We start from the raw sequence: 12,014 nt of genomic DNA, 5'->3' as shown, positions 1-12,014 counted from the left end.
GAGTGCTGTCTTTGAGTGGGGGTCCTGCTAGAGTGTGAGGCGGCGGGTGGCGCGTGGGTTGTGAGTGCGGGGTCCTGCTAGGGTGCGAGGCGGCGGGTGGGTTGTGAGTGCGGGGTCCTGCTAGGGTGCGAGGCGGCGGGTCAGTGATGTCGGTGCGTAGGGGCGGGAGGCAGCAGGTGTGTGGCGGGTGTGTGAGTGGCGGCAGGTGTGTGGCGGGTGTCTGTTGAGTGCGTGCTGCGGTGGGTAAAAGGCAGCGGCGGCCGGAGTGCGGGCAGGTGAAAGGCAGAGGCAGGTGGGCGGGCGCGAAAGCAGAGGCGGGAAGGCAGGGGGGGGGGGGGCAGGAAGGCGAAGGGCAGCAGGAAGGGGTGGAGGAACTGGGGAAAATGGGGGAGGTGTGGGCAAGGGGTGGGAGGGAGGAGTGGGGGCAAGGGGTGGAGGGAGGGGGGGGGCAAGGGGTGGAGGGAGGGGGGGGGGCAAGGCTTGGAGGGAGGGGGGGGGGGGTCTGCGGCTGCCCCCCCCCCCACCTGCTTGGTTCCCCGATGGCTCGGGCCTCTCCCCCTCCCCCCGTTCGGTCTCCCGCCCGTTCCCCCCTCTGCCCGGTTCCCCGATGGCTCGGGCCTCTCCTTCCCCCCTCCCCCCGTTCCCCGATGGCTCGGGCCTCTCCTTTCCCCACTCCCCCGTTGCCCGATGGGTCAGCCGCCTGGCCGCTCCCCCCTCTGCCCGGTTCCCCGATGGCTCGGCCGTTTCCCCCCCGCGCCGGCAGCTTGGTCCCCCAATGGGTTGGTCCGGGCCACGGAGGCGCGTGCAGGCGGCGGCAGGAAGCGCCATGTGTGGTCCAGACCTGAGGCGGGAAGTTGCGCGGCTGAAATAAGTGAGTTAGGGGGGACATAATTTATTGATTATTGTGCGCTCCCCCGCTCGTTCCTGTGCGGTTGAGGTGCGACGCGCAGGGCTGTGAGGCGCAGTGGGTGTAAGGGGTGAGGCGGGACGCGCAGGGCTGTGAGGCGCAGTGGGTGTAAGGGGTGAGGCGGCAGGCCTGCGGGAGGGGTGTGAGGCGCAGTGGGTGTAAGGGGTGAGGCGGCAGGCCTGCGGGAGGGGTGTGAGGCGGCATTCTGTACTAACTTACCTGGGCGGGAGGTTGCAGCTGGTGCACATCGGGTGGTAGGCCATCTTGGAGAGGAGCACGTGGTGTGAGTGTGTGTGTGTGTTATGTTAGACCCCACCGGCCAATGAGAGCCGTGGGGGGCGGGTGGGCTGACTGAGCAATCTGATTGGCCAGAGGATGGGACCAATCAGATTGCCCATAAGGACAGTGCGACAGTGGACATACAACGGTTTCAGAAATATAGAGAGAGAGAGAGAGAGAGAGAGAGAGAGAGAGAGAGAGAGAGAGAGAGAGAGAGAGAGAGACTCTCTGTGAGACCGAAACGTCGGCTTACGTGTGTTTATGTCTTGAATACAAACTTTTGGATTAACCCCGTGCAGTTTGCTGTCTCTTTACTGGATTGGTTCGTATGTTAGAGATATATATCGAGAGAGAGAGAGAGAATTATGGTAGATTGTTCCAGTTGTGGGGTGCACGGTAAGAGGAGGAGGAGCGGTCGGATACTTTGGTGAGCCTTCGGACCATGAACCGCCTTTTGGAGTCAGATCGCACGTGATAAGTGCTGCGTGTGGTATTGGTGAGGAGCTTGTTCAGATAAGCGGGTAGCTTGCCCAGAAAGTATTTGAAGGCAAGACAGGAAAGATGAACTTTGTGCCTAGACTCTAGTGATGTGTGTTATAGTTGCATCGGAGGACAAAACGGCATATTGAGTTGTAGAGGGTATCAAGTTTGCTATAGAACATGAGGTGGGGGCAGTGAGAGTAGACAGTAGAATATATATATATATATATATATATATATATATATATATATATATATATATATATATTACAGTGTTCGACAAACCTATACATTTGCTCGCCCCGGGCGAGTGGATTTAACCCCCGGGCGAGTAAATATTGGCCCAAGCAGCACACGTTTGGTACTAGGTGGCGAGTAGATTTTTTGGTGATTTGTCAACCAGTGTGTGTGTGTGTGTGTGTGTGTGTGTGTGTGTGTGTGTGTATATATATATATATATATATATAGCAAAATAAATGAGTTCTTCAGTATTGGACTAAAAATTTGTCATAGGACAAGCTTTCGAAAGTTATCCTCTCTTCAGGTCAAGCAATACCTATTCACCTAATACTGAAGAACTCATTTGATATATATATATATATATATATATATAACACACACACACACACACACACACACACACACACACACACACACACACACACACACACACACACACACACACACACACACACACACCATCCTTCTCCCTGACTTCTGTGGCAGGTTATCGCTCGGAGCAAAGGCTAGTCAGAGAGAAGATTTAGGCAGTCCGACACACCCACACCCGACACACACACACCTCTTACCCGGTATCTCCCGCTCTCTGGGTTCGGGATAAATCTGTGCACAAGGCCACCTCAGAGCGGATCCGGTATGCTTTGCAGCAGGCAGCGCTTTACAGCAGGTCGCACTTTACGGCAGACAACACCAGAGTCCCATCGTGGTAGCTATGGAGACAGACAATGATTGGTCTGCGCGAATCACGTGACGTACGCCTACCATCCAGAAGCCCATCCAACAGCCGTCGCCATCTTCCCTTCGGCTGAGGCTCCGATTAGGAAATGGCGCCCGTGACGTCACGGAGCGTCGCATGTGCGGGGATCAAGGGTCAATACCCACTACCACTCTTTATATCCTGTCACATACATTACCATGCTTACTGCCACTCTATGTATCGTGTCACATGCACTACCATGCTTACTGCCACTCTATGTATCGTGTCACATGCACTACCATGCTTACTGCCACTCTATGTATCGTGTCACATGCACTACCATGCTTACTGCCACTCTATGTATCGTGTCACATACACTACCATGCTTACTGCCTATCAGTCTGTGTGCATGTATGCGATGGTCAGTGTCTGTGCTGCTCTGTCTGACTGTGTTGTGTAGATCAGTGTCTGTGTGAGTTGTGCATGTCAGTGTTAGTTGTGTAGGTCAGGGTTTGCGTATGTGTGTTGTGTAGGTCAGGGTTTGCGTATGTGTGTTGTGTAGGTCAGGGTCCGTGTGTGTTGTGTAGGTCAGGGGTGCGCAGTCTTTCCCTGCTGCTCCTCCCTTACCATGTCCGGCTCTCTGCGTCAAATGACCCTGCGGCGACGCATCGCCGAAGGTAAGTGAGTTACAGAGACCTCACGCGATCCCCCGGCCTTTAAATGCCTTGGGGGAAGGGCGCGGGGCCTCTGCAACCCCCCCCCCCCCCTGAAAAATCTTGCGCCCCTCAGGTGTAGGTCACGGTGCATTGTGTAGGTCATTCATTGTCTGTGTGTGTGTTGTGTAGGTCAGGGTTTGTGTGTGTGTTTTTAGTTTTCAGTGTGTGTCTGTGTTTTGCAGGTCAGGGCCTGTATGTTGTGTAGGTCATTGTGTGTGTGTGTGTAGTGTAGGTCAGCGGTGCGCAAACTGGGGGGCGCGAGACTGCCGGTAGGGGGGGCGCGGGTTTACAGAGGACCCTCGCGCTTCCCAAAGGCACTTAAATTAAGTGCCGGGGGAGCTGCAGGGCCTCTGTAAACCTTTACTTACCTAGGCTTCGGCGGCTTCCTTCCTGCATCGCCATGGGAACGCGGCGTCAAAATGACGCCGCAAGGTCATGTGACGTCACGTTGCTATGGCAAAGTGATGTCATGACGCCGGAGCCCATGTAAGTGGGGGTTGGGGGGGGGGGGGGGTGCGGGAGTGAGGGGACTGCCGGCAGGGGGGCACAGGGGAAAAAGTTTGCGCCCCCCTGGTGTAGGTCATGATCTGTGTGTGTTTTTAGTTTTCAGTAAATGTGTCTGTAGGTCAGTGTCTGTGTGTGTGTTGTGTGGGCCAGGATCTGTCGTGTGTGTGTTGTGTAGGTCAGGGTCTGTGTGTGTTTTTAGTTTTCAGTGTGTGTGTGTCTGTGTGTGTTTTGCAGGCCAGGGTCTGTATGTTGTGTAGGTCAAGGTTTGTGTGTGTGTTGTGTAGGCCAGGGTCTGTGCGTGTGTGTTGTGTAGGTCACGTTAAGTGTGTGTGTTTGTGTGTGTGCAGGTCAGGGTGTGTGTGTGTGTGTGTGTGTGTGTGCAGCCCAAGGTCTGTGTGTTTTTAGTTTTCAGTAAATGTGTCTGTAGGTCAGTGTGTGTTGTGCAGGACATGGTCTGTGTGTGTTTTTAGTGTGTGTGTTTTTTTCCTTTTCAGTAAATGTGTATGTTGGTCAGTGTGTGTTTCTGGGAAATGCATTGTGTGTCGGTCAGTGTGTGTTTCAGGGAATGCATTGTGTGTGGTTGTTTATTTGTATGTATCGGGTGTGTGCTTGTGTTTATGGTGCCTACATACAGATATAGCCAACGTTGTTGTGTAATGTCGGCTACACCTCTGTGTGGGGGCCAGCGGCCCCTTATGTCAGTGCTGATAAAATCCCCTTGCCCCCAATTTAAAATCCACCAGCCAGTCCCTAGGGCGGGGGGAGAGAGAATGGCAAGAAAGAGGGTAGAGAGAGACAATGTCAGGGGGGAGAGACAGTGGCGAGAATGGGGGGGTTGAGAGGAGAGAGAATTGGGGGCGGGGGGAGAGCTATTAGACAAATACCATTAAAATATCTTTTTTTAGTGCTTTATAAATACATTTTTATTGTGTCCCGGTTTTTTATTTTAAAAATACCATTAATACCACTCTATATGTCACATACTCTGTGTGCACGTTACTCTGCGGTACTCCCACGTACTTCGTGTTGGCGCTACTCCTCCGTTTTACGTGTCTTTGTTACTCTGCAGTACTCCCACTTCAGACTTGGGATTATTATTGGTATCATGTGATCATGATGCGCATGTAGAGCGGAGTATTACAGTGACCCCGTGTCACCCAGCTCCCCGCCACGAGTCTCTCCCAGCTATTTTGTTCTTGCAAATAGGGTTACCAGGTGGCTTCCCCCAAGGGCTCCTTACACCTCCTACTGATTGGCTGCTGCTGGGTAATGCATCCAATCAGGATGGAGTAAGCTGCCCAGCCCCCTAGCAACCGACCTGCGCGGGGAAAACCCCCGGACCCCCGAAGCCGTCAGGTCACTATGTCCAGAGAGGTAACACCGGACACATACAGTTGTGTGAAAAAAGAAAGTACACCCTCTTTGAATTCTATGGTTTTACATATCAGGACATAATAACAATCATCTGTTCCTTAGCAGGTCTTAAAATTAGGTAAATACAACCTCAGATGAACAACAACACATGACATATTACACCGTGTCATAGTATACCTTACGATTCAATAGCTTGTAGAACCACCCTTTAGCAGCAATAACTTGAAGTAATCGTTTTCTGTATGACTATCAGTCTCTCAATTTGGCCCACTCTTCTTTACAACGTTGCTTCAGTTCATTGAGGTTTGTGGGCATTTGTTTATGTGCAGCTCTCTTAAGGTCCTGCCACAGCATTTCAATCGGGTTGAGGTCTGGACTTTGACTGGGCCATTGCAACACCTTGGTTCTTTTCTTTTTCAGCCATTCTGTTGTAGATTTGCTGGTGTGCTTGGGATCATTGTCCTGTTGCGTGACCCAATTTCAGATAGGATAAATGTGTTATGTGTTAAATACATCCCAATATCACCATCCAGAAAGTGTCTGACCGCTGACAGCCCTTTATTATGTTGCATACAGGTGTAAAGCGACTGAAGGTCGCAAGTGGCCAAAGATGGGAAAATTTGCACTTAATGCTTGAGACGGAATTGATGACGTGCAAGCTGTCCCTAATATGTGACCTCAGTGATGTATCATAGGTCTGTAGATAATGATCTAAATATTGGGACAGCTTGGACATCATCGACTCAGAAACAATAGGTCTCAAGGGTCAGATATAGATTTGTGCACCTTAGGCAAGTGATAAAATATAGGTACCCTAGGAAACGTGATATAGAGAAATGTAAATTCAATATCAGTTCAAATGCAGTTCTGGGCATCCTTTAATAAGGAGAATAATTCTGCCAGATATTTCTTGGTGGGATTAAACTTAAATTTTATATATGAGGCTTCATCAGATAACAGGCGGATTGCTTCACTGATATATACCAGTTTAGTCCTGCAGGACAACCCCTCCCTCCCTTATCGGCTTGCTTTATAAAACAAGATTCTCTCATTTCTGTAATTCCTTAAGTGCTATGATTTCACCTCTGAAGGGTTATTTTTCAAAGGCCTACGTGGCCATTTGACGCCGCATTGTTATGGCGACACCGAAGAGCCGGCTGAGAGCAGGTAACAGAAGTTACAGAGGCCTCATGCCTCCTCCGGGCATTTAATTTAAATGCCCTTACGAAGGGAGCGGGGCCTCTGTAACCGCTACGCCCATCCTAGAAACTCCTGCGCGCCCCCCTGTATGTTGAAGCTTGGTACTAGAGGGTCTCAATGAGAATCTAGACACTAGCACTATTGTTTAGATATTCTCCAGTCTCATTTACGGGCTTGGAGTGCACCTGTCTTTGTTTGAAAAATGTGTACAATGATGTCTCTGGCAATCAATTATCATTTATTATAGTAAATGTCAGGACTTGTGTTACCATTGGACTTTTTTCTGTTATTATTTTTGTTTTAATTCATTTATCATTTATTTTTCATGTATATGCTGAACTAAGTTATATATATACAGGCAGTCCTCGGTTATCCGACACAATGCGTTACTCAAAATGGCGTTGTAAGCGAAACGTTGTAAAGCGAAACACACTTTCCCATAGGAACACTGTTTAAATAAAGGTTCCGTTCCTGAAGGCATTTTTAACACTAAAATACACCAAATATTTATGCAGGCAATAAGATATGCAGCACACACATAAATTATATAGTGTATATACTGTATTATATATATAATATAACATAATAAATAATATATTATATAGTATAATATAATATTATATACGGTCTTACGACGCTTTGCCACGTTGTTTATGTGAATGTGTTATATATACCACACATACACAACGTTGCAAAGCGTTGTAAGAGCGTTGATAAGCCATTTTGGCGTTGTAAAAATGAATATAGGTATGCATTGCACAGCGTTGGATAAGCCATTCGTTGTAAAGCGAAGCGTTGTAAAACGAGGACTGCCTGTACTTCCTTTATCATTGGATTATAACACATTTCCTCTCACCAGTATACTTATAGGATTTAAAATGTGTGTATGTGTGTGTGAGTGTGTGTGTGTGTGTGTATATATATATATATATATATATATATATATATATATATATTATATATATATATATATACTAGCTGAGAGCCCCGGCGTTGCCCGGGATGTTTTTGTGTGTGGGTGTGGCATTTGGGTGAGGAGTGGTCAACGCGGCCCATGTGCGGTGGTAGTGCTGCTGTGGCTGTACTGATGGTGATTGTATCGGTGTGTTGATTTGGGAGGGTTTGGTGCTGATGTGGGGGTGCGGATGTGGGGGGTGCCGATGGGGGAGGTGCAAAGATGCCGATGTGTGGGTGCTGATGGTGTTGATGGGGGCTGAGAATGGCGGGGAGCCGAGAATGCCAGTGTGCTTGGGGGGGGCATGGGATAGCGGTGTGCTGATGTGGTGGTGCTGGGGATAGTGTGTGTGTGTGTATACACGTGTGTGTGTGTGTGTGTGTGTGTATACATGTGTGTGTATACACGTGTGTGTGTATACACGTGTGTGTGTATACATGTGTGTGTGTATACATTATGTGTATGTATACGTGTGTGTGTATACGTGTGTGTGTATGTCTACATGTGTGTGTGTGTATGTCTCCATGTGTGTGTGTACGTGTACATGTGTGTGTGTACGTGTCTACGTGCGTGTGTGTCTACGTGCGTGAGTGTCTACGTGTGTGTATGTGTGTACGTGTGTGTGTGTGTCTATGTGTGTGTGTGTATACGTGTGTGTGTGTGTGTACGTGTGTGTGTGTGTCTACGTGTGTGTGTCTACGTGTGCCTGTGTGTATACGTGTGTGAATACGTGTGTGTACACGTGTGTGTGTGTGTCTATGTGTGTGTGTGTATACGTGTGTCTGTGTGTATACGTGTGTCTGTGTGTGTACGTGTGTCTGTGTGTGTACGTGTGTCTGTGTGTGTGTACGTGTGTCTGTGTGTGTGTACGTGTGTCTGTGTGTGTACGTGTGTCTGTGTGTGTACGTGTGTCTGTGTGTGTACGTGTGTCTGTGTGTGTACGTGTGTCTGTGTGTGTACGTGTGTCTGTGTGTGTACGTGTGTCCGTGTGTGTACGTGTGTACGTGTGTCTGTGTGTGTACGTGTGTCTGTGTGTGTACGTGTGTCTGTGTGTGTACGTGTGTCTGTGTGTACGTGTGTCTACGTGTGTCTACGTGTCTACATGTGTCTGTGTGTCTACGTGTGTCTACGTGTGTCTACATGTGTCTGTGTGTCTACGTGTGTCTGTGTGTCTACGTGTGTCTGTGTGTGTACGTGTGTCTGTGTGTCTACGTGTGTCTGTGTGTATACGTGTGTGTGTGTGTGTATGTATAGGTGTGTGTGTGTGTCTGTCTACATGTGTGTGTGTGTGTGTGTGTGTCTACATGTGTGTGTGTCTACATGTGTGTGTGTCTACATGTGTGTGTCTGTGGACATGTGTGTGTGTCTGTCGACGTATGTGTGTGTGCCTACATGTGTGTGTGTGTGCCTACGTGTGTGTGTGTGTGTGTGTGCCTACATGTGTGTGTGCCTACATGTGTGTGTGTGTGTGTGCCTACATGTGTGTGTGTGTGTGTTTGCCTACATGTGTGTGTGTCTACATGTGCGTGTGTGTGTGTGCCTACGTGTGTGTGTGTGTGTGTGTGTGTGTGTGTGTGTGTGTGTGTGTGTGTGTGTGTGTGTGTGTGTGTGTGTGGTGTGTGTGTGTGTGTGTGTGTGTGTGTGTGTGTGTGTGCCTACATGTGTGTGTGTGTGTGTGTGTGTGTGTGTGTGTGTAGCTGAGAGACCCGGCGTTGCCCGTGAGTTAAATTTCCCGCTAGGAGGAGGGGGAGAGCGGACGGAAGGAGAGAGGGAGAGCGGACGAGGAGAGGGAGAGGACGGGACGGAGGCGGACGGAGAGCGGACGGAGGGAGGGCGGACGGAGAGCGGACTGGAGGGTGGACGGGAGGGCGGACGGAGGGCGGACGGGAGAGCGGACGGGAGGGCGGACGGAGAGCGGACGGGAGGGCGGACGGAGAGCGGGCGGGAGGGCGGACGGAGAGCGGGCGGGAGGGCGGACGGAGAGCGGGGCGGGAGGGCGGACGGAGAGGCGGGCGGGAGGGCGGACGGAGAGCGGGCGGGAGAGCGGGCGGAGAGGGCGGACGGAGAGCGGGAGGGCGGACGGAGAGCGGGAGGGCGGACGGAGGGCGGACCGGAGGGCGGACGGAGAGCAGACGGGAGGGCGGACGGAGAACGGACGGGAGGGCGGACGGGAGGGCGGACGGAGAGCGGACGGGAGAGCGGACGGGAGGGCGGACGGAGAGCGGACGGGAGGGCGGACGGAGAGGCGGACGGAGAGCGGACGGGAGGCGGACGGGAGAGCGGACGGGAGAGCGGACGGGAGGGCGGACGGAGAGCGGACGGGAGGAGGAGGAGGAGGGGGGGAGAGCGGGACGGACGAGGAGGAGGAGGGGGGAGAGCGGACGGGAGGAGGGGGGGGAGAGCGGACGGGAGGAGGAGGGGGGGGGAGAGCGGACGGGAGGAGGAGGGGGGGGGAGAGCGGACGGGAGGAGGAGGGGGGGGGGAGAGCGGACGGGAGGAGGAGGGGGGGGGAGAGCGGACGGGAGGAGGAGGGGGGGGGGAGAGCGGACGGGAGGAGGGGGGGGAGGCGGACGGGAGGAGGAGGGGGGGAGAGCGGACGGGAGGAGGAGGGGGGGAGAGCGGACGGGAGGAGGGGGGGGGGAGAGCGGACGGGAGGAGGGGGGGGGAGAGCGGACGGGAGGAGGGGGGGGGAGAGCGGACGGGAGGAGGGGGGGGGGGAGAGCGGACGGGAGGAGGAGCGGGGGGGAGAGTGGACGGGAGGAGGAGGGGGGGGGAGAGGGGACGGGAGGAGGAGGGGGGGGGGAGAGCGGACGGGAGGAGGAGGGGGGGGGAGAGCGGACGGGAGGAGGAGGGGGGGGGGAGAGCGGACGGGAGGAGGGGGGGGGGGGAGAGCGGACGGGAGGAGGAGGGGGGGGGAGAGCGGACGGGAGAGGGGGGGAGAGCGGACGGGAGGAGAGGGGGGGGAGAGCGGACGGGAGGAGAGGGGGGGGGAGAGCGGACGGGAGGAGGGGGGGGGAGAGCGGACGGGAGGAGGGGGGGGGTAGAGAGCGGACGGGAGGAGGGGGGGGGAGAGCGGTCGGGGAGGAGGGGGGGGGAGAGCGGACGGGAGGAGGGGGGGGGGAGAGCGGACGGGAGGAGGGGGGGGGGAGAGAGCGGAACGGGAGGAGGGGGGGGGAGAGCGGACGGGAGGGGGGGGGAGAGTGCGGACGGGAGGGGGGGGGGAGAGTGCTGGACGGGAGGAGGAGGGAAGGAGGAGGGGGGGGGAGAGTGGACAGGAGGGGGGTGGGTTGGTTAAAATTTCCGGGTCTCTCCTCTCCACTCCCCCTGTATGTTTCTCCGCTCCCCCCCTCTCTCTCCCCTCCTGCCCCCCCCCCCATGACACAGACACACACACACAGTGACACACACAGTGAGAGACACACACACAGTGAGAGACACACACACAGTGAGAGACACACACACAGTGTCAGACACACACACAGTGAGACACACACACCGTGAGAGACACACACACAGTGAGAAACACACACACAGTGAGAGACACACACACAGTGAGAGACACACACACAGTGAGAGACACACACAGTGTCAGACACACACACAGTAAGACACACACACACACACAGTGACACACACAGTGAGAGACACACACACAGTGAGAGACACACACACAGTGAGAGACACACACACAGTGTCAGACACACACACAGTGAGACACACACACACACACACAGTGAGAGACACACACACAGTGAGAGACACACACACAGTGAGAGACACACACACAGTGTCAGACACACACACAGTGAGACACACACACACACACACACAGTGACACACACACACACACACAGTGACACACACACACACACACAGTGACACACACACACACACACAGTGACACACACACACACACACACGTCACCTCTCCTTCGGGGCGCCGCCATCTTAGGTGCCGCGTGTCCCCCCGCCGGAGGGAGGTTAGTGCGGGAGGGAGTAGAGCGGGAGGGAGGTGAGTGAGGGAGTAGAGCGGGAGGGAGGTGAGTGCGGGAGGAGTGGAGCGGCTTCCGGGCGCCTCTTAGGTGCCGCGTGTGCCCCCGCCGGGGAGGGAGGTGAGTGCGGGAGGGAGTGGAGCGGCTTCCGGGCGCCTCTTAGGTGCCGCGTGTGCCAACCCCCGCCAGGGAGGGAGTGGAGCGGGAGGGAATGGAGTGGGAGGTGATTGGAGCGGGAGGTGATTGGAGCGGGAGGGAATGGAGTGGGAGGTGAGTGGAGCGGGAGGTGAGTGGAGCGGCTTCCGGGCGCCTCTTAGGTGGGCGCGTGTCCCCCCGCCGGGGAGGGAGTGGGAGGGAATGGAGTGGGAGGTGAGTGGAGCGGGAGGGAATGGAGAGGGAGGTGAGTGGAGCGGGAGGGAGTGGAGCGGCTACCGGGCGCCGCCGGGGAGGGAGTGGAGCGGGAGGGAATGGGAGGGAGGTGAGTGTGATGGGGGGGGGAGGGAGGTGAGTGTGATGGGGGGGGGGGGAGAGGACAGAGAGGGGGGGTGTGTGTGTGTGTGGTTTTTTTTTTTTTTTGTGGACCTTTGGCCCGTCACTCCGCCTCAGGCCAATGAGAGGTGTGGGGGGCGGGCCAAGGGGGTGGTGTGAGTGTGTGAGGCCAATGAGA

The 12,014-nt window shown here is 54.3% G+C and overlaps 1 protein-coding gene across 1 annotated transcript in view; it reads left to right on the top strand.

Moving 5' to 3' along the window:
• The first annotated feature begins 3,231 nt into the window (after positions 1-3,231).
• CD40 (CD40 molecule) overlaps positions 3,232-12,014 on the top strand; it is a 21,019-nt gene continuing 12,236 nt past the window's right edge. The window contains exon 1 of the mRNA XM_075571200.1: positions 3,232-3,280. Coding sequence (XP_075427315.1) covers positions 3,232-3,280 — 49 coding nt within the window. The remainder of the gene's footprint in view (positions 3,281-12,014) is intronic.

The sequence above is a fragment of the Ascaphus truei genome, chromosome 15 (genome assembly GCF_040206685.1).
Source record: "Ascaphus truei isolate aAscTru1 chromosome 15, aAscTru1.hap1, whole genome shotgun sequence".
NCBI classification, from domain to species: Eukaryota; Metazoa; Chordata; class Amphibia; order Anura; family Ascaphidae; genus Ascaphus; species Ascaphus truei.
Note: the sequence above shows the minus strand (reverse complement) of the source record. Positions and strands in the feature narration are given on the sequence as shown.